Source organism: Mauremys reevesii, linkage group 3, assembly GCF_016161935.1.
Source record: "Mauremys reevesii isolate NIE-2019 linkage group 3, ASM1616193v1, whole genome shotgun sequence".
NCBI lineage: Eukaryota > Metazoa > Chordata > Testudines > Geoemydidae > Mauremys > Mauremys reevesii.
In genome coordinates, this window is record NC_052625.1 from 196,984,270 (window position 1) to 197,006,046 (window position 21,777).

At 44.7% G+C, this 21,777-nt stretch overlaps 1 protein-coding gene across 1 annotated transcript in view; it reads right to left on the minus strand.

Moving 5' to 3' along the window:
* The window catches only part of PKHD1 (PKHD1 ciliary IPT domain containing fibrocystin/polyductin), a 306,693-nt gene that overhangs the window by 214,638 nt on the left and 70,278 nt on the right, over positions 1–21,777 (minus strand). Inside the window, exons 16-17 of the mRNA XM_039532757.1 lie at positions 13,539–13,695; positions 343–555 (exon numbers count right to left, since the gene is read on the minus strand). Coding sequence (XP_039388691.1) covers positions 343–555; positions 13,539–13,695 — 370 coding nt within the window. The remainder of the gene's footprint in view (positions 1–342; positions 556–13,538; positions 13,696–21,777) is intronic.

Genomic DNA, 21,777 nt, shown 5'->3' on the forward strand with positions numbered 1-21,777 from the left:
TCATTTAGGCATCCAACTAAGGGCTAGATTTTCATGAGCGCTCGCACCCCGCTGCAGCTCCTGCTTACAGCCAGATTTTCAAAAGGGGTCAGCACCTAACATGTTATGCTCTTCAGAAATAGGGCCACTTGGAGCTGAGAGGAGAGATCTAGGGCCAAACTCCCACCCAAGCGGGAGCTCAGTTTTTCGGAACATCTGACCCTGACGGTAGGTGCAGAACTTCATCTGAAAATTCCATCCTAAATGACTCATGTGGTCTCAGTCATTGTCTTAACTAGAAATATAATCAACACTTTTTTTTAAGGGTAGAGAGAGAGTCACACTGTACCCTCTCCAACTCACCATGCATGGAAACGGTCCCGTTCCTCACAGCCAGGAATTTGGCCCCATATGGAAAGAAGGTTGCAGAATGAAAGCTTCCATAGAGATGGATGTGTGCTTTGTCACGGAGAGGTTTATCTGGGGATCCCACCTGGAATTCGCCGCCATCAGTTACCAGAATATAATGAGCATGGATTTCTATGGGTCCAGGGCCAGCCAACAAGAGCTTGCCACCTAAAAACAACAGAAGAGCAAAACACAACTGGTCACTCACATACAAACTTGCTAGTTCATATTCAAAGGTGCTGCACATAACAGATACAAGAGATGAAGGAATAAATGGGTTTGTGGGTCAGCCATTGGATTAAGAGTCAGGTGGTCTCAAGTCAATTCCCAGCTATCCCACAGACTCCCTGTGTGATGCTGGGCAAGATATACAGGCCGGGGTTTTCAAGCCAGCCAAAAGGCGTTGTGCTCCCAGCTCTCACAGAATTTGAATGAGGGTTGGGGCCCCTTTGACAAAAACACCCTTAACTTCTCAATGCCTTTGCTCCACAACTGTAAAACAGGGATAAACGATTCCTCTGTATGGATTGTCCCTTTCGATTGTAAACTATTGCATCAGACATAAGCTGCTTGTCTTCACTTTCAAGGCCCTTTGAGTCAATCCCCCCCAACCTATCACCGCTCCTTAGCTACTGAACTGTGAACGCTCACCTCTGCCCAGGATGCCAGACTCCCTTGCCCACCTCTTACATTTTCTAACAAGCATCTTGGCGCTTTCTCTCCTGCTGCCACTCACACCTTGGAGAAGATCCCAGGAAACATCCACAAAGCTACCTCATTATCCACCTTCAAATCCTTCCTTAGAACTCTCCTTTGCCACGGTGCCTACAAAACACTTGACAATGGTCAGGCTGCTTGTGTGCAGAGACCACAGCCACACTAAGCTGGCCACTGTTGTCTTATTGTTTCCTTGGGCTCCCCCACCTGTCTGTATCCAACTGTTGTCTCTTATCTTCTATTTAGGGGCAGGGACTGGGGTTTTTTTGTCCTGTATTTGTGCAGCGCCTAATACAGCGGGGTCCTGGTCCAGGACTGGGACCCTTTAGTACAATGGCAATACAAATAATGATCATAATTAAAAGAGGGCCTTTGGAACGTAGGAATGTCCAGACTGGATTAGACCAGTGGGCCATAGACTCATAGACGTGTAGGATTGGAAGGGACTTGACTAGGTTATCTAGTCCAGTCCCCTGCACACAAGGCAGGACTAAGTAACAACTAGACCATCCCTGACGGGTGTTTGTCTAACCTGCTCTTAATGGGGCCAATGAGGAAAATCCACAACCTTCCGAGGCAACTTTTTTCCAGTGTTTAACCACCCTGACAGTTAGGAAGTTTTTCCTAATGTCCAACCTAAACCTCCCTTGCTGTAATTTAAGCCTTTTGCTTCTTGTCCTATCCTCAGTGGTACAGAGAACAATTTCTCCTCTTCCTCTTTATAACAACCTTTTATTACTTGAAAACTGGTAGCATGTCCCCACTCAGTCTTCTCTTCTCCAAACTAAACTAACCCCATTTTTTCAATCTTTCCTCAGAGGTCATGATTTCTAGACCTTTTATCATTTTTGTAGCTCTCCTATTGACTTTCTCTAATTTGTCCACATCTTACCTGAAATGTGGCACCCAGAACTGGACACAATACTCCAGACGAGGCCTTACCAGCCCAGAGTAGAATGGAAGAATTATTCCTTGTGTCTTGCTTACAACTCCTGCTGATACATCCCAGTATTTCCCTATGGTTGCGATAGCAAATAACTGAGGTATCTCATACCACCGTATTGTATCTGTAGACATGGGGTTTTTAACAGCTACCACTGTGCTTGGGACCAGCTGGCTTTCCTTCTTCACAAGCTGCTCCAAACAATTTTCATGCTAAGAGTTATAAAGGTCAAGGCTCCATGTTATTGCAGTTTAAAATAGAACATCCTGCCCTTTCAGGGAAGAAAGAGAGAGAGAGAGAGTCTATGTGTGTTTAATATGAAAAACACAACAACAAAAAACCACCCTGCCAGCAGATGTAAGTATGAACTGAACAGCCTGACTCTTTTTTGGGTGGTGGGAGGGTTAAACGTTATAGTCTACTTAAAATTAAAGAGAAAAGATAAACCAATTAAATTAATTACTGGAATATTAGACTGGCCTTTGACCTCTAGAAGCTTCTGTTCAGAGAAGGGAGCTCAGTGATCCACAGCCAATATTTTAACAAGGGCTACCTACTATTGACCAAACTAAGCCAAAGTCCCATGGTGCTCTGCAGCCAGGCCAAAGCCAAAATGGAAAAATATTATTTGCATATTTATTTACATACATTGGTTAATGCTGCAGGGGCAGTTACCAGATAAGGGAAAAAAACGTGTGTCAAGGTCTGTGAAGCTGACTTTTGCAAGCAGACTGGGAAACGAGCTCCCACAAACAGAACTATTAGCCAGGCATATAAATTGCTTTAGTGTTAACGACCAGAAAACAGATGCATTCAGCTCTCACAAGCAAAATGTATTAATCAAAGCCTGGGAGTTGTTGTAGCTATAAGTGTGATTAAAAAGGAGACGTTTATGTAACCAGAATAAGACAGTAGATAGTAGCGAATAAGTACAGTACATGCTATTTAGAATGCTTTATTTGTATGCTGAGTTGTATAATCCTACAACTGTTCTATAGTTAGATGCTGTAACCTTTGCATTATTCCACTGTATATAATATAAGAGTATCACAAGTCTTGAGAAATATACTTAACCAACTAGCCTCTAGGTATTCATGCTATGCCTGGCTACTACAGACCCAGTCTTTCAAATGTGCAGGATGTCACTGAAATTTTGCTAATTTCTGGAATGCTATGGTCAAATAAGGTAAGAAACTTGTTGCAATCTCTGTCCTGTTTATTGTAGGGTCTGTGTAAGTGTATCACAAAATGTTCAAAAGCATGTCAAAGAAGACAGATAAAACTAGCTTTAAAGTAATGCAAAGAAATAGTGAGACCCTCATCTATTGTATATAGAGAAGTAGAATGAAGCTCAGATTTTGAGACAGTTGACCTGCTGCATTGCTGTCTCCCAGATGGGTTGGCAATGTATTGGCCTTCCTATCTGTATTATGCTGTATTAATCTTTGACTAATCATTGTTGATTAGTAAAGTTGATTAAGCCTAGCTACTTGACACCTCGCTATTGAATTAAATTGAACCCACAGCACTACCCACAACATTTTTTTCCTCTCAGACGGTGATAAATCTTGTGTACTGAGGGCAGGTGTGCTTCTGCAGTGGGCTGGACAGACTGGCGAGGTTAGCCCTTTGTTCTCTCATCTATAGACTTGAAGTCAATGGGACTACTCACATGAGTACCAGCTCACTAGTGTGTGAGAAAGGGGGTTTGCACCAAAACAGCTTTCCCATAATCTGATGGGAGCAAGTACAGTTCCAGTGTCTGGAAGTTAAAGATAGACAGAGGCAACACTGGGCTAGGTGCTGTACGAATATACAAGAAGATATAGTCATTGCCTCGAAAACCTAAGATGACAAAGACAGACAATGAATGGGTGACCTGAAGCAGCTAAAAGGCGACATGTTCCAAAGGGCGTTGATAGGCATGTCACTACTTTTGAATGTGTATATTCTATGAACAATCCCCAGCGAACTTTCTAACAAATCACAGTTGGTGTCTTTTTAAAATGTGTGTGTGTGTGTGTGTGTGTGTGTGTGTGTGTGTGTGTGTGCGCGCGCATGCGCGCACATGTGCTGTTATAGGGTCGGCCGCATCCCAAGCACCACCCTCGTGACTTGGAGTCGCTCTGTGGCTCCCTGCCTCAGTTTTCCCTCTTCAGAACACCTTAATAAACTCCGCACCATCCTTTTGTCTAATTACATTCCCTTCTCTCACAGTCTATTTTGTTTATATAAAATTCAGAACAAAAACACAGTCCTGGGGCTTCTCTTCCCCCTTTTCACCCCTGCAGTCTGCTCTCGCAGCTCTTGCCTACAGAACAGAACTGAACCCTAACACCTGGTATTTTCAAAACTGCAGAGCCCCCACACCTATCACTGAAGTCAACAGAAGCTGAGTCCTTCTGAAAATCAGTCCAAGAGCAGAGATGATGAATCCCTGGGAGTTAAGAAACAACAACTTAACGACAGTTAAACGCAAAGACTGGCAAATATTCAGGCTTCCTTCCTTCTTTTAACACTTGCCCCTTTTCTGCAAGCAGAAGAGAGAATCTTGCTCCACTGAGCCATTGGCTCTGCCCTTGCGTTGTTTGTTATGGCTACACAAGGGACCTTGGGGTAATTTTATAAAAATCAATCAACTATTGTTATGGTAGCCTCCCCACCAATTCAAATAAATACAATTAAACCCATAATCTCTTCTGTACCATGATATGGAGACCAAACACGTCTCTTTCAAATGCAGGGGAAAAAAAACATTCTGAGGCTATTTGAGAACATCAAAACCATCACTCATCTCAATTAACCCAGCAATTCAGCTTCACCTCCAGGCCTGGAAAGAATTTTTTTTTCCATTCACTTTTTTTTTTTTTAAACAAAAACTAAACTAAATCTGAGGCACCTCCCCCTTTCCCAGAGGGAAAAGAAAACCAACCAACAGCTAGAAAAACTGATAGATCATTAAAGAAAACAAACCAGAAAATAAAATAGGGTCCGCTAAGGTGCTCTTCCACTTGGACCCCCAACTGCACCAGAAGAATGATGAAGGCACTGGTGAGGGATAGATGGATATTTCTGCTCTGAAGTCTTATGTGAAACAAAGGAAAACAAGAGCAAATGGAGAGGAGGTGGAAATGCAATATGATCACTCTTCATTTCACAGAGTGTCTTGGGCTGCAACAAAAGCATGCCAAACTGGATCAGTCTCAAGGTCCATCTAATCCAGTAACCTGCCTCCAATAGATGCTTCTAAGGAAGGTGCAAGAACCTCCAAAGTTGGAAGTGATAAGATAACCTACCCACAAGGAAAGCTTCTTCTGATCCCTGTTAGTCAGAGGTTGAGTTACGTCTTGCAGCAGGAGGTTATATATCCCTTCCAAAATGTTTGTCTGTTTTTAATCCTTATGATTATGGATATTCTCATTGTCCACACATAGGGTGTTGAGTTCAATGCCATCTTTCTCATTAATGTTTAGTTTGTGGTAGCATTCCAAATGTTTTAGGGAGTTCCCAAACACAGAGCAAAGCACTCATCGAGGACCCTGTTTTGCTTTGATGTTATAAGCAATCGGCCTCAATATTATACCTTTAAGAGAAATATTGTATTTTTAAATGAAATGTCTCATTAAAATAAGTCCCATAGTAAAAATAAGTTTGGACATAAGTGCTTGTAAATTTGGATGTAGGTTATCATTAGATTGTGCAGGGAAAAGGATGAAGGTGACTCTCACCTGGTCCAATCCAGCTTCCCTACACAAGCTGAGTAAAGTGCTAATGTAAACAAAAGATGTAAAGTAATTTTTTTAAGGAAAGGTGTGTGTGTATATATATATATACACACACACACACACACACACACAATCAAATACATATATATACATACATATAAAAATACATACATACATATATATATGTATATATATATATATATCTATACATATCTATATATATATAGACATACACACAATTATATCAACTGCATCCTCTTAACTATTGTATGGATGAAAAATCCAGTAGAATGCCCTTCGCCTAATGGAAAAGCATCTGCTGCTATTTGAAAGGTCACCTCCTCAATGGACACGTCCTCTCTCTTCTGCACAAGGGTTGTATCCTACCATCGGTATATGAGGAAGGAGTTTTGTATCATAGGCTTTGGCCCTATATGACCAATATTCCCGGACCCCTTGACTTGTTATTCCCAGTTCTCTTCACTTTTGTGTTTTATGATGATCCCACTAGAACCCCCTGGAGATGTGCTGAACCTCACAAATTATGTTCCTGGCATGCATCCCCGAATGGCAAACAGCAGGAGGAAACTGTTAGAGCTGGGACATCTTTCCTCAAACAACTGATCATGCATAACAGCACTGCAGCATGCTGGCAGTCCATTTGATATGCTTGTTCTCAGCCTCCAAGGGGGTGCCTGCTGGGAGCAAACTAGAATGAAAAGAAAGATCCTGCTATGTAGCTCCTCCTGTGCTCATTTCATAGACATTGTTTATCGGCCTTAATTAAGGACAAGATACTCATTTTATGGACCCTGTTGCGTGCCCCCTTTGGACATGCTCACATGAAACACGGATGAGCTACACAAGTTCACCACAACCTGGGCTCCTACAGAGCAAGACACAAAGGACTGAAGAGCTCACAACATTGACTCTGTCCCTAAAGCTGCCTGAACCAAAAGAGTCCAAAACTCGCTGTACATGTCACAGAGTGCATTCTCCCCACACACATTTAGGTCCCAATCCAGCAAAGCACTTGAGTACATGCTTACTTTTAAGCGCATAGGCAGTACCACTTAAGTCAGTGGTACTACTCACGTGTTTTAACATTAAAGCGTGTGCTCAAGAGCTATGCTGGATTGGGGCCTTAATCCAGCCTTGAGCTAAAGAGAGGCAGCTGCTTGAATGTTCTCAGTTAGAAATCAACTCCCAGGACCGATGCCCATGTTTTCTGGCCAGCTGCATTCATCCCCATCTGTTCAGATGGCATGTGCTTCTTGCAAGCTGGGTGGCCTCTTTCCTTGCAGTACAGGTGCCAAGCAATGGTGATTTGGATCAGCAGCCTGCATAACGCTGCAAGCACCATCTCATCTAGAGGAAGTCCCTCTACTCTGCCAGAACTGAGGCGGCATCACAGACAGTTGATCACACTTACAGTATGAGCCAAAGAAATAGACAGCCAAACAGGGAGGAAGAGAGGTTACAATGGAGTGTGTGAACATTACTGTTTGCACCAGAGCAGGGTTTGTTACAGTAGATGCCTTGGAAACCTGGATGAAAGTCACCCAGTTGTATATGCCACAATCTGTATTACCCAAGGATACACAATGCAGATGCTCAGGAAAGGCCAGTTAGACCAGGAGACAAAATAGGTGAAGGTGGAGTAAGTATTCTTTGCTCTGTAATAATCCAAGGGGCTGCCAAATCCCAACACCTGAGCTCCAGAGGAAGGACACATTTGGCTCCTGTGGCAGGATAATGCTTTGGGGAAAGCCTCACAAAGGCTCCAAAAAATCACAAGAAGGGAACGGACGTGAAAAGAGTGTTTGATCTGCAGAACTGAACCTGCGCTCATTTCATAGGCTCATAGCCTCCAAGGCCAGAAGGGACCATTGTGATCTCTCTTCCTGTACAACTCTGGCCATAGAACTCCCCCCCCCCCCCAAATAAATCCTTTTGAACTACAGCATGTCTTTAAAAGAAATCCAATCTTGATTTTACAAAGGTGGCAATCCAGAAAAGCACTTATGCACATGATTAGTCCCCCTGAAGTCAATGGGGCTACTCACACTTAAAAGTGAAGCCTGGACACAAGTGCTTTGCTGAATCAAGCCTTAATCCAGCTCAGATCTAGAAACAGACAGCTGCTTGGACATTTCAAGCTGCCGGAGACCAGCTCAAGCAAAACAGTTTGCTTTTAGCAAGGGAGGATGGTCTTGTAGCAAGTGCCCTGGAGCAGCGTTCAATTCCTGGCTCAGCCACAGACTGCTTGTGTCATCGTGGGCCGAGTCACTGAAGTTCTCTGTGCCTCAATTACTAATATTCTGTTTGTAGGTTGTATCCCTTTCTGCCATGCTCCATCTGTCTCATCTATTTAGATTGTAAGCTTGCAAGGGCAGGGACTGTCTCTTACTAAGCATTCTGCATAGTGCGTAGCACAATGGGGCTCCGATCCCAGGACCTAGGTAGGCCATACCTTAATGCATCATCTTTTGCCTACAGATTAGCAAGATTTACCGCTTGAGAGGAAGAATGGTCTAGTAGTCAGAGCACTAGTTTGGGATTCAACAGACCTGGGTTCAATTGCTTGTTCCACCACAGACTTCTTCTGTGGCCTTAAAGGAAGTGAGAGTCTCTCTGGGCCTCAGTTCCCCACCTGTGAAATGGGGCTAGTAGCACTGTCCAACCTCACAGGGGTTTTGTGAGGACAAATACATTAAGGATTGTAAAATACTATGGGAATGGGGGCAATAAAAGTACCTATGATAGTTCTAGGAGGATTCAAGAGAGCTTTTTCTCAGATAATTAGCAGCAGGCTCTCCTTGCAGAGACAGGACTGTTCCATGCCAGTGAGTGGAGGAAGGAGGGCCCATGCTGCCTAAACTTCCAGTCTGATCTCTGCAGGAGTCATACACAGTTCCTTTTGTTAGCAGAGCTGGGATTAGCTTCCACTGATCTGCCAGAGTTCAGCCTGGGAAGCTTTGGAGGAGTCTTGGCAGTTATCAAACACGAGGAAAATCGATGTAGTTGGCAAACGAGAAGCCTAGGAGTCTAATATGCATGCTGCAATCCCAGTCAAAACAGGGGTGGAAATAGATGCCTGTGCCCTACACTGAGCCACAAATCAGGATTTACAATTAAGGGAAAGAAAGAGAAAAGTTGTCCAATTGCTACAGTTGTAAAGGCCTCAGAATTCCCCTGCAGGGAATTTCTTGTCCTACAAGTTAAATTCCATTGAAAAACACTGAGTTCTTGTTAAAAAAAAAAAGATGTCCTTCCTTTCTTCCAAGACAGGTGGAATTTTATGATGTGTTGACTATAATTAATCCAGACTTGATGCACATTGTTGTAACAACCTAGAGATCCCATCACAGAGCAATAAAGAGAGACAGGACTGCCTTCCCCCCCAGTCTCTTTAAAATTCAATTAAAATATACATTGGATGCAACTTCCCATTAGCTGGTACTATTTGTACATCCCGTGTTCTTTCTTTAATTAAAAAACATGCTTATTGCAATACTGCTAGAATCACTTTTACGGTATTTTAATTGTAATGTCTCTGTCTGATTAAAAAAAGAAAATATGAACTAGAAACTGCCTGCAAATAGTATCATCATGCACAGCCCAAATGGACTGAGCATAACAAAAAATGTCTCAGATAACCAAGCATCACAGCCAGTCTATAAACAAGGGAAAGAATGGGTATCTGCAGCAGGTGACTGGATGACACAGAAGACTGGACAAAGATAAAAAATGTGCTATTTCTATGGTATCAGTTCAAACTCAGCCCATATCAGCAATGACTTCAGTGTCTGTTGGCTGATGTGATCCTGTATGTGCCTCATCAGGACCCTATGACTGATGGTATTGAAGGCCAGAGGGAGGTGTAGCTGGATCACTGCAAAGGACTCCTGTCCAAAACCAAGAGAAGGTTATCCAGCTATGCCTGTAGGGCCAGATTGATGGGAAGAGGTGTAATAGATAAAGAGAAAAGCTAAATTAATACAAATGAAAAGGCCTCCTGATCTAACACCAGGACTGTGTTAACCTCATGCCTGGTAAACAAGAAAAGTGTCACACCAGTTAAACAAAATTGGTTTGTTGAAAATTAGACCTAATTGGTGGACAAAATAATAAGGGGATGGACTACTCCACCCAACACTTCCTTTGCAGTCCTCAGCAAAAGACTTTTTGGGGAAGAAGATGGCTACTGTGGCCACGGACTGACTGAAAGAAGAGGAAGGAGCAAGCTTCGCCATCATGGCTGCCACCCCTGCAATCTCCTGAGTCCCACTGGATCCCAGGGTCATCATTGTGCCGTCTTCATCCTGAGCAAACCTGGCCAGAGAAAGGGACCCAGATGACACTGCCACCTTCACCAGCTAAATCCCAAATGCCACCTGGGATGTAGGTGTTCTATTCCATGGGTGTTCTATTCCTTCTCCACCTTATTTATTCTCTTTCCTATCCCTCTCCTTTTGCTTTCTGTTTAATAACGCTCTGGCTTAGCCAGCCATGACTATATTTTGCAACACTGCTGTAAGCCTGTCACCCAAGAGAGGTAATTAAAAGCAATGCCCTAAATGGCCCAATGATGGCACAAGTTTGCCAGGTCTTATCAGCCACTCCGAGACTGTGTGCTGGGCTTGTGTTTCTCCAGTTGGGCTTATGTTTCTCCAGCACTGAGTCTGCAAGTGAGAGTCAACACCTGAGACAGAAGCTGCATTTTCTCTTTGCTGTTTTTTCCATGTCCCTCTTGTGTGTTTGTCTTCTTTTGTCTTCTAAAAAACAGGATCAAACCTCAACAGCAGTAACAACAGCTCCAGCCCATCTCAACTAACTACTTCTCTTTATTCCTCAAAAGTACAGTTATCACCATCTGTGTTTCTTGCATGCGGCCACCGGTGGATTTTTTTGCAGCAACAGCCACCAAAGCATGGGTGGAGATCGGGAGGGCAAAGCAGCAGTCCCTCCCTGCAGCATCCATCTGTTGCTCCTGAACAGCTGGTACCAAGGGCAGTGAGATGCACCGCCTTGGTGTTTGCGCTGATGCTGCCAGCAGGGATCAGCACCCTGCACCACACAGCCTTCTTGGGAGCTGTGGGCAGCGCCTCTGCAGACACGTGCATGGCACCGGAAGCAGCTCTTGTCAGTGCAGATGGCTGCGGCATTTAGTCACCAGGACATTTCCCTGGGTAGCTCCCCCACACCGAGAGTTTGGGATGCTGCAGATGTCTGGTGAGTTCCTGACCCACCTTTCCGGGGCTGTCTTTCGCTGAAGGGCCATGGGAGGCAGGGACAGAGATGGGTCATCGCTTCCTGCACCTGGGGCTGCACTCGCTATTTACAGTTGCTCTAGCTACTGCAGCAGGTCAACGACTCCAGGCTGCTGCAGGGCTTGGCAGGTCCCCAGCACAGTGAGGGGCTTCCACTCCATGACAAGCTCTGAGCATAATAGGAACAAAGTCCGGGGCAGCTAAATGGGGATCTCTACTTCCTACCGCCCAGCCCCAGTGTGGAGAAGCCATGCCCTACTAAGGGGCTCCTACTAAGTTCCCATGTGGTGCATGCAACCTGCCGGGATCACCCCCTTCTTATTAGCATCAAGAGCTCCGTCGGGGATGCGGGGTGAGTCTGAGCACAGGGGAATCTTTCCTCGCTGCCACTTACAGAAAGGGGTTTGCTGCTTTTCAACAAGTACAGAAGTTAATTAAGTATTGTAGGGAAAACTGTCAGAGCGGCCACATAACGTGTGTTGTGAAAACCTCTGATCTAAAAGACTGTCACACAGGGGGCCTTCCCTTATAAAATCTCTTTACAGCTAAAGGGAAAGGGAACAATGAACCTGATTAAAATGAAAGCCTTACGTAACACTTTATATTTCAAATGCTTTAATTGTTTTCCCTGCTTTTCTGTATAATTAATAAATAACTTTAAAAGATTTTTAATAGTATGTTTGCCATGGTACTAAGCAGGCTGAGGTATCTGGTTATAAAACCCTGAACTCTGTTTAACACTGTTAAATGTTGGATAGTTTCAGGGTCATGTTAATACCTGTGACTCTTTCAGACCATTTATTCCATTTAAATTAATACAAAAGAACCAAGTGTGCTTGGTATCATAAATGTCCTTCTCAGAGTCACTGGGTCTAAAACACTCTAATGTTGGTTTAATAACTGCACCGTACCTACCATATAGTGTGTGTCAGCTGAATGGGCTTGTTTGAGAATGAAAAGGAGCATGACAGAGTGGGGGAAAAAATGCTTTGAATATGAGATGAGTCCAAGCCATAAAGACACTGTATCCAAACTTCACTGAGAACAATGGAAGGGCTCCCATAGACTTCACCGGGCTGATGGACCAAGCCCATGGTTCAGCGTTGTGTCTGAACTGCCTTTCTTATTCAGTTTCTTGCTCTGGATCTATTTCATAGATTTGGGCTGAGCCACAAAGTTCAGACCCAGATTTGGATCCAAACTTGTTAGGGCTTTGGATCCTGTATTCTAGTTCAGACCCACCTCATACACGTGATACAGATATGCAGTCCAGCAGGATAGTCTCATTCGGGCTGAAAAAGACTCATTCATGACCAAGATCAGAGGCTTAGAACTTTCAGCGGGAGGTTGGTGGAGGATTTGGCTAAAGCGTTTTCATGCTTGATCTCAACCTCAGCTTGATTAAAGTATTTATTCTATTTGTTCAGGTGGAAGGAAACCTGATACAATTCCATCCCCCTATTTTGGGAGATCTCTGGTCCAGGGGTAGAAGTGGGAAGGAAAGTTGTTTCCATTTTCAGATTTCTTTATGGTCTGTTAACTCAAAACTGAGTTAAAATACATTAAAATATCACATTCCTTGTGTCTATAGTCCTCAATGAAGGTTTAGCCACAGATCCTCAAAGATATTTAGATGCGCAACTCCTATCGATTTCAATGGGAGTTAGGAGCCTAAATACCTTTGAGGATTTGGGCCTTAGTACTTATGACATTTGTTAAGAAATCTCTTTTACAAACCATTAAGAGTAAGCATTTAAAAACAACACAAAGTCCTTTGCTAACTTTTTAGGTCACAAGCCTGAAAAGACTAGCACATGTGCTTCAAGTTAAGCATGTGAAGAAGAGTATGCAGGATTGGGGCTGTCATTTCGAGGATGGAAATGTTTCTTTTGGTGAATGGGAGGTTATTTTTGTCCTAAATTGTGTATTGATTCCAACAGAGCTTCATCTATTTACACCAAATCTGAATTTGACTCGGGGTATGTAAGTAAGTACTACAAACCTGATGCTTTCTCTCTTAATTGTGCTGTATTATTTACACAGCACCAACAGAGTGCTAGGATCATGGATTATTTATTACATTCTGTAACTGTAGCCTATAATTCTGTAACAACATCATTAGTTCTATAAAGGCTTTTCCAACACACTTGCATCCAAGACACCACACAAGACATAGCTGATTATTGTTACCAGTACCACTATTATCCCTGATGGCTGTGCAGAAGAGCTGCACTTTCAGCAGTCAAGAATAAAAGCATTCCTACTCATATTGTCATTATGCCTCAAACGGCATAAACGATGCCTTCCGCATACATAATAATTAAACAGATCCCTCCCCCTATCCTCACTATGTTTACCAAACACTGATGCTCTGTCTCTTATGCTCCTGTGTGACCAGGTGCCTTGGCACAGTTTATTTGATTGGGGGGCGGGGAAGGAGAGGTTGAAACTCTACCGCCTGAAAGAAACAAACAGACAAAAACCTCCTCAGACCTTTGACATGCAGCAAGTTGAGGATGCCAGTGGTGGTATCCAGCAGCAGCGTCTGACCTCTTTCTACCGTGACATTAGCACCATCTTGTGGCAGGTGCCCATCAAGCCAGCTGGAGTTTTTAGACCACCGGCCACAGAATTGGAGGGGAAGGTGCCTCTGAAAAAGAAAATAAGGGTCTTAAAACTGAGCTTTCATTATTTTGAAAAAAAAATACATAACTGGAAATAACTTTAAAACAAACGATAAGTGTGGTCATGCAGGTCCTTGTCCTAACCTCCTGCTGTCACCAAGCATGGAAATACTTGTCAGGGGAAAATGGACCCCAGTTTTACCTGGCATACCTTAAGTGAAGTTCATTCACTCTGGCAACGTCTTTTTGTCTAGACTAGTTAGGCTGTATGTTCCCCCTTGCCCCAATATGCAGCCCTCCCCCTTCTAAACAACAAAAGGGAGAGGAGGGGATCCAAGTTTCATGGTGCATGTTTTCTCCACTAAAATATCTAGACTCAACTCACAGTCTACTTCAAAAGTAGACCTAGGCTCCCCACAAAGGTTAGGTCTGGATAGACCTTAGAGGAAATGCTAGATAGCATGTCTAGAGCAACAGACCTACCTCAAGAGGTACTGCAAGGATTAGTCAATATTTGCAACGTATACACCACAGCGATCCATGTGCTTGTTACCATCGTACTGGATTAGTGCAGCACAGGATATATGTGGTTTCTCTATAGGGTAAAAAGACTGATGTAGTAGACAGGGCATGACAAGGACTCAAGAAACCTGGGTTCACCCACAGACTCCCTGAGCGGCTTTGGGCAAATCAGTCTACCCCTGTCTCAGTTCCCCGTGTGTGAAATGGGGATGATACTTTCCTACCTCACAGGGTGTTGTGAACAGGGGCGGCTCGAGGCATTTTTCTGCCCCAAGCATGGCAGGCCGGCTGCCTTCGGCGGCTTGCCTGCGGGAGGTCCGAAGTCGCGGGACCAGCGGACCCTCCGCAGGCAAGCCGCCGAAGGCAGCCTGTCTGCCGCCCTCGCCGTGACCGGCAGAGCGCCCACAGTGGCTTGCTGCCCCAAGCACGCGCTTGGCGTGCTGGGGCCTGGAGCCGCCCCTGGTTGTGAAGATAAAACCCTTTATGATTGTGAGGGACCCAGTTACCAGAGTGATAAGGACCATGTACCCTGGCAGATTCAGCAACACCAGCGAATATGAAATGCACCTGCCTGCTTCCTTACTGATGATTCTCCTCTGGAGCACATTACACCTGCTCTCTGTAGATTGCATCCATTTGTTTCTGAGTGAAATTCAAAACACTGATTTTGATCAATGAAGCCCTATGTGGCTTCAGTCCTGTCTACCTTAGAATCTCTCTCCCCATACACTATCTTGATAAATCAGATGGTCTGGCATGATCCTGACAACAGTTCCCAGATATCAGTAGTAGGGAACTAGAGGCAGGGCATTCTCCAGGGGACAGGGATGGGGTTTTGTTTACTTCAATGGCTCAACAAGCCCAAATTTCCAGGGCACACTGCCAGGTATATCTTACTCACTAAAGATTTTGCTAGAAGCTTGAGTAATTCAAATGTAGTTTGTAGGGTGGAAGTAAGGGGTTTTTTTCCAGTTGACTTGCCATCAGTTTTGTTTTTTGCTGAACAATGTTTTATACTGACTGTTCATGCACCACTTTTAGACTGGCAGGGGTGCATTTTGGAAAACAAACATTTAGGTAGCTAAGAATTTGCTACACTAGAAGGGACTAATGGTCCATCAAGTCTGGTATACGGTCTCCACAGCTTGGATCCTTATCGGAACCAAACCTTTTTAGACTCCTACACACCTTGCTGGTGGGAACATTAGAAGTGACCAATATATGCTAGCTAGCATCTAGTTCATATTAATATGGATTACCTGCACCATACATATATTAGTATGCATTAAGCACAAATAGAAGTAAGTACAAATACTAGAGCAGTTATATAATCTAAATTGGCCTCTACCTTTATCATAATACTATTCTCTAATCCTAAGTATCCCATAACACCTTGCATTACCTGAAGTAAACTTTGGCTTAAGTACATAGGAAAGTTGTCAGGATCAGGACATGATTATTTTATCATAGCAACAGGTAGGGAGTTATTCTCCCAGGCCAGTACTGGAATGTCCCAAGGGAAGAAGACAAGACATATAATTGTTTTGTCCTAGTACAAACCTAGGAGATGCCTTCATGCCCTTTGGTATCTGGAATGCATTCAGAACAAAGAGAGAAGCGGTACATAGTACCAGATAAACAAGGTAAAAAGCTGACTGGTAAAATTCTAGTTTCAGGTGATGTACGCTGTACCTTTTACACCTCTACTCGATAAAGCGCTGTCCTCGGGAGCCAAAAAATCTTACCGCATTATAGGTGAAACCGCGTTATATCGAACTTGATTTGATCTGCTGGAGCGCGCAGCCCCCCCCCCCCCCCGAGTGCTGCTTTACCGCGTTATATCCGAATTCATGTTATATCGGGTGGCGTTATATCGGGGTAGAGGTGTACTTGTAAACTGGTAGCGTATAAAAAGATGGCTTTAGAGGTGTAACTCTGGGAGCACACCTTCTGCGTAATGTGAATGTAACAGTGCTGCACAAGACGGCTTCCCAGAGTATCGTATAGAACCCTGTACTACATTATTATTGGCTTTTAGCAATAAACATGACTGACATTGGCTATTTAGTCTCTTTAGTTCATTATGAAATATACTCAAGTGTGGTCAAGAAATTGACGATACAATTTGTCAACATTAGATAGTACTATTTATTTACAGTAGCACTAACAATGTGCTGGGTGCTTTCTAGACATTCAAAGAAATCACAGTAACGGACTGGAAGGGACCTCAGTAAGTCATAGTCCAGTCCCCGGCACTCATGGTAGGACTAAGTATTATCTAGACCATCCCTGACAGGTGTTTGTCAAACCTGTTCTTAAAAACCTCCAATGATGGAGATTCTACAACCTCCCTACATAATTTGTTCCAGGGCTTAACTATCCTTACATAGGGTTGGCAACTTTCTACTCACACAAAACCAAACACCCTTGCCCCGCCCCTCCTCTGAGGCCCCACCCGTGCCCTGCCCCTTCTCCAAGGCCCTGCCCCCCACTCACTCCATCCTCCCCTCCCTCAGTTGCTCACTCTCTCCACCCTCACTCACTCGCTCATTTTCACCGCACTGGCTCAGGAGGTTGGGGTGCAGGACGGAGGGCTCTGCCTGGGGTTGCAGGCTCTGGGGTGGGGCTGGGGATGAGGGGTTTGAGGTGCAGGAGGGTGCTCTGGGATGGGATTGAGGGGTTTGGAGGGTGGGAGGTGGATCAGGGCTGGGGCTGGAGCCTGGGAGGGGGTCAGGGATGCAGACTCTGGATGGCTCTTACCTCAAGCAGCTCCCGGAAGCAGTGACATGTTCCCCCTCCAGCTCCTATGCTGAAGCAGGTCAGGTGGTTCTGCACGCTACCCTGTCCGCAGGCTCCTGACCAATGGGAGCTGTGGGGGTGGGGCTTGGGGCAAGGGCAGCTCGCGGAGCCCCCTGGCTGCCCCTACATGTAGGAGCCAGAGGGCGGGACATGCCGGCTGCTTCCCAGGAGCCACACAGCATGGAGGCTAGCAGGGAACCTGCCAGCCCCCCTCCGCAGTGCCGCCACCCGGACAGTTTTTCGACCGGATGACTGGGGTCTGTCAGAGCTGACTTCTGGGCCACTGCCAAGCAGAGGAGGAGTGCAGGTTTCGTGGAACTCTCCTTATAACCACTGGCTTGTTTGTGTGCTGCTTCCTTTCGTGTAGATACATATCTCCCCCCTCTGCCTTGTCTTTACATTTACAGATATGTCAATGCTATAGGTCAGGAGCTGTAACCACAGCTGCTCATTGTAAATAAGGCATGTAAAGAAAAATACAAAAGGATCCTTGTCTCAGTGTACAGAGAGATCAGTGCAGTCCCTGCTGCACTGTCTGATGTAAACTCAGACATAACCTAGAGGTCTCAAACAACTGCTGAACTAATAACTACAAATGGACCCAAAATACAAAAATTCACCCCAGACCCAGTTTCTAAACATGTTTCAGTCCTGTTTTTACTTAGATATTTTAACCCTCCTGCTGCACCACCACCACCTCCTCCTTTAGTGCAGCTTCATGGTATGAAGCTACAAGGGATGACTGGGAGCGATGAGGACAAGTGATTGAGAACCAACTCCATATCCCAGCTAAGAGCCTGTGTAGCTGCAGGGAGCAGGGATAGTTCTCCTGAGGACATGCTGGTGACATTTTTTTAAAAAAAATCTTCAGTACCACAGGTGACACTAGGCCATCAAGTCAGTAGTGAGCCAATGCCCTATAATATACTGTATGCAGTATAATGCCAAACACAGGTTTCAGAGTGGTAGCCGTGTTAGTCTGTATCAGCAAAAAGAACGAGGAGTCCTTGTGGCACCCTAGAGACTAACAAATGTATTTGGGCATAAGCTTTCATGGGCTACAGCCCACTTCATCAGATGCATGCAGTGGAAAATACAGTAGGAAGATATAGATACACAGAGAACATGAAAAAAATGGGTGTTGCCGTACCAACTCTAACGAGACTAATCAATTAAGGTGGGCTATTATCAGCAGGGGGGGAAAAACTTCTGTAGTGATACTCAGGATGACCCATTTCCAACAGTCGACAAGAAGGTCTGAGTAACAATAGGGGGGAAATTAGCATGGGGAAATAGTTTTTACTTTGTGTAATGATCCATCCACTCCCAGTCTTTATTCAAGCCTAATCTAATGGTGTCACATTTGCAAATTAATTCAAATTCTGCAGTTTCTCATTGGAGTCTGGTTTTGAAGGTTTTTTTGTTGGAGAATTGAAACTTTTTAGGTCTGTAATTGAGTAACCCTAAAAGTCGCAATTCTCCAACAAAAAAACTTCAAAAACAGATTCCAACGAGAAACTGCACAGCTACTGATGCACAGCCACCGCAGTAATCAAAGCGTTGACTCACGTCCACATTATGCCCCTTCTTCCGTGGTGTGCATCCTCACCAGGAGCACTTCCACTGGGGCATTGTGGGGCACCGACAGCTGGAGCCCCGCCACCCTGGGGCTGACAGTTGGAACTGTGAACCCGGCGCGGGGTTCACAGCTGGAGCCCCTCCCTCTCCACCCTGGGGCTGACAGCCATCAGGCGATGTAAATAACACAGTGTCTGCACAGCCACTGCATCGCCCTAACCATATCGACCTAAGCGCTCTGCCTCTCGTGGAGGTGGAGTTATGAAGTCGATATAGTGGGCGACTTACATCGGCGGGAGCTGTAGACACTTACAGAGTTAGGTCAAAGTAACTAAGCTGCCTTACGGTGACCTAACTCTATAGTCAGGGACGACCTGTGCCTGCTGATAGTGGGGGTGGGAGGGCAGAGTGAAGGTAACCAGCTGCAGTGGTGTTACTGAGCATGCTCAGTCCATGTGAGCATGCTCAGTACAAGGCAAGCAGCAAGTTTAGGGGGGGCATGTGACCCTGCATGCCCACCCCCCATGCATCCTCTCTGTCTGTAGTGTAGACCAAGCCTCAGTTGCAGGTGAAGTGATTGCTACAGAGCATATAGTGCACTTAATCTCAGACACCTAGCAGTGTTTTGTTGTTGTTTTTTAAGGAAACTAGCACCTATAGAAGGACAAGTACACTCCCCCAAAAGACAACAAGCCTGATCCTGTGATCAAAGAAGACCAACAGCTTAAAAGCTAATTCAGTAAATAGCCATCAGAAACCTAACTAAAGCGCATTGCTTGTTATTTCACCCAGAGCCTAGCCTATATATTGCGAATTTAAACTAAAGGCTCTTTGGGTGAGGGACTCCAAGTGAAATCCTGACTCTACAGGAGTTTTGCCTTTGACTTCATTGGGGTCAGGATTTTGCCATCTGACTTTAGACATGTCTTTAAGGTGCTGAGCACAAAGCTAATACTATATACCAAAATAATAACCACTACCACCTTGCTTTCCTGCATACAAAAATATCCCTATAACCACTTACTATCTGGGGGGGGGGGTGGAATACACCTTTAAGTAACGTAGCCAGTACCCACTCCTGGACATGAAGCAGTGAACAAGCAAAGGCTGGGAACACTACAGCCATATCAGAGAGATTGACACACACGAGGAAGCCTTTCCTGCAGGAGTGACAGATTGCCATTTAACCAGCAAGTACAGAGCAAGTGTTTTTGTTCCAGTCACTAGTGAGAGACAAGGTTAACATTTCAAGTGATGGAATACAGTGTATATTTCCCCATGCCATGGACCCAGGACTCCACACCACATTTGAAAACACTTAATTTCAGTGATGGAATACATGGGACCTCACTTTCCGGGCTGTGAACTCTTGACAGCTCCTCAATTTAATTCACCAGGGAAACCATTTCCCGTCCCCCCTCCCCACACTTGAATCCACCTGAAGGAAAGCAAAGCACATATTTGGAGGAGACATAGAAGGGGGTTTTTATTTTATTACCCTAGATGTCTTTTAGATGGGACGTATTCACAGCCATCTGCTCTAATTATTCCTCCGGTATTGGCCACCATCTTCATGCAACAATAGAAATAATTATCTCCTCAAGGGCAAAAGAAAAAAAATATTTACAGAAACAAACAAAAGTGGATTATTTTTAGTTCCTAGGGGGAAAAAAGAAACAACAAGCTACTTCCTAATGAAGAAGCAATTAGGAAGGTGGGTAGAGCATCTATAATTAAATCGGACAAATCGGTGCAGGGACCTCCCACACACATGCTGCAAAGTCTTATTCAGTGCAGGTATGTGGTTAACATACAAGACATTCGCCAGACTGATTGAACCAAATTTGTCTTGTAACAGCCTCTGTAGTCAGGTCCTTCATTCACACTGACATATAATTGATCCGTCCCAAGATGCACCTGTGTGGTATAAAGATAAGGAACACTCACCATGATTAATACAGGCAAGAGATGTAGCAGGGCACCATGATGTCTATTTGACCTAGCTCTCCCAGCTACCCAGATGGTCATATAGCTCCCATCATCATGGTTTGGTAGAGTGGACTTCTGGCTACGCTACCTAGGTCTAATAATTCAGTGGAAGCCTGACACATTCTTCTTTTCAACTGTAAGTCAGGCTGAATGGATTTTGAAAACTCTTTCCATAGTCCATAGGAGGAAAAGAGATGGGATTTTATTCTCATTTCCACTAAGGTCTCTTTACATCACTCCTGCAATGTAAAGGGGTGTTAGCATCAATGAGAACCAGTGCCTTTGAGTACGGTTCATCGCCTCGCAGCTTCCTGTGAAGAAAGGATTGAGGATTTCCCAGGCGGGAAAGCGAATACTGTGTGTTGTGCTAGAGAACAACATGGACATCAATGTAAGCTCACTGTCAAAGTGCTCACAAATACGATGTCAGGGTATAACACAATATCATCTGCACATGGGTGTCCAGTCCATGCACCAATGGTCAAGGGTGCTGTTGCAAAGGGCACTACAGGGCAGGATACTAGGCTTCTGGAGTAGAGAAACAGCTTACCGGGTAGGAGAAATGAACTAGAACCTCCAAGAAAACCTGTCCAAGCTAGTTCACTACCAGACTCTGAGAACCACACTGCAGGGTGAAGTTAGTGAGCTCCTTTCTGAACCAACCCACCCACCCCTTCCACCCTGCAGGGTTTTCAGCACCATAGTCACTTCCACTTGCTCTACAGCTGGTTCAGCTTTGGACAAGTCCTTAGGGAGAACAACACGGCCAGAATGGGCATCTTTTCTTTTTCCCCCACCATAGACTTGTTTTAGCATTTCCTGAGAAAGATCGGAGCCTCTCCAGGGAAACCAGCCTTCCAGCTCAAGAAGGACTCTACCCAAGAGTTCTGATCCAATATGGACCTTAAATGATACACTGCACCCCACTCTGCTCCATGTGATTAGAATCTGAAGACAATAAGAGACCCTTCTTCCATGGAGGAAAGAGTCCCACATGTTAGTGGGCCAATTTACATGTTGTGTAACATGTAAAGTTACATGCGGTGTAATTTACATGTTGGTAACACCACCTAGCTCCTATTTAGTGCTTTTCATCAGTAGATATCAGTTTTTTATATAGGAAGCCAGCATCATTAGCCTCATTTTACAGATGGGGAAACTGAGGCTTAGAGAGGAGAAGTGATTTGCCTGAGGTCACCAGTGGCAGAATGTAACATCAA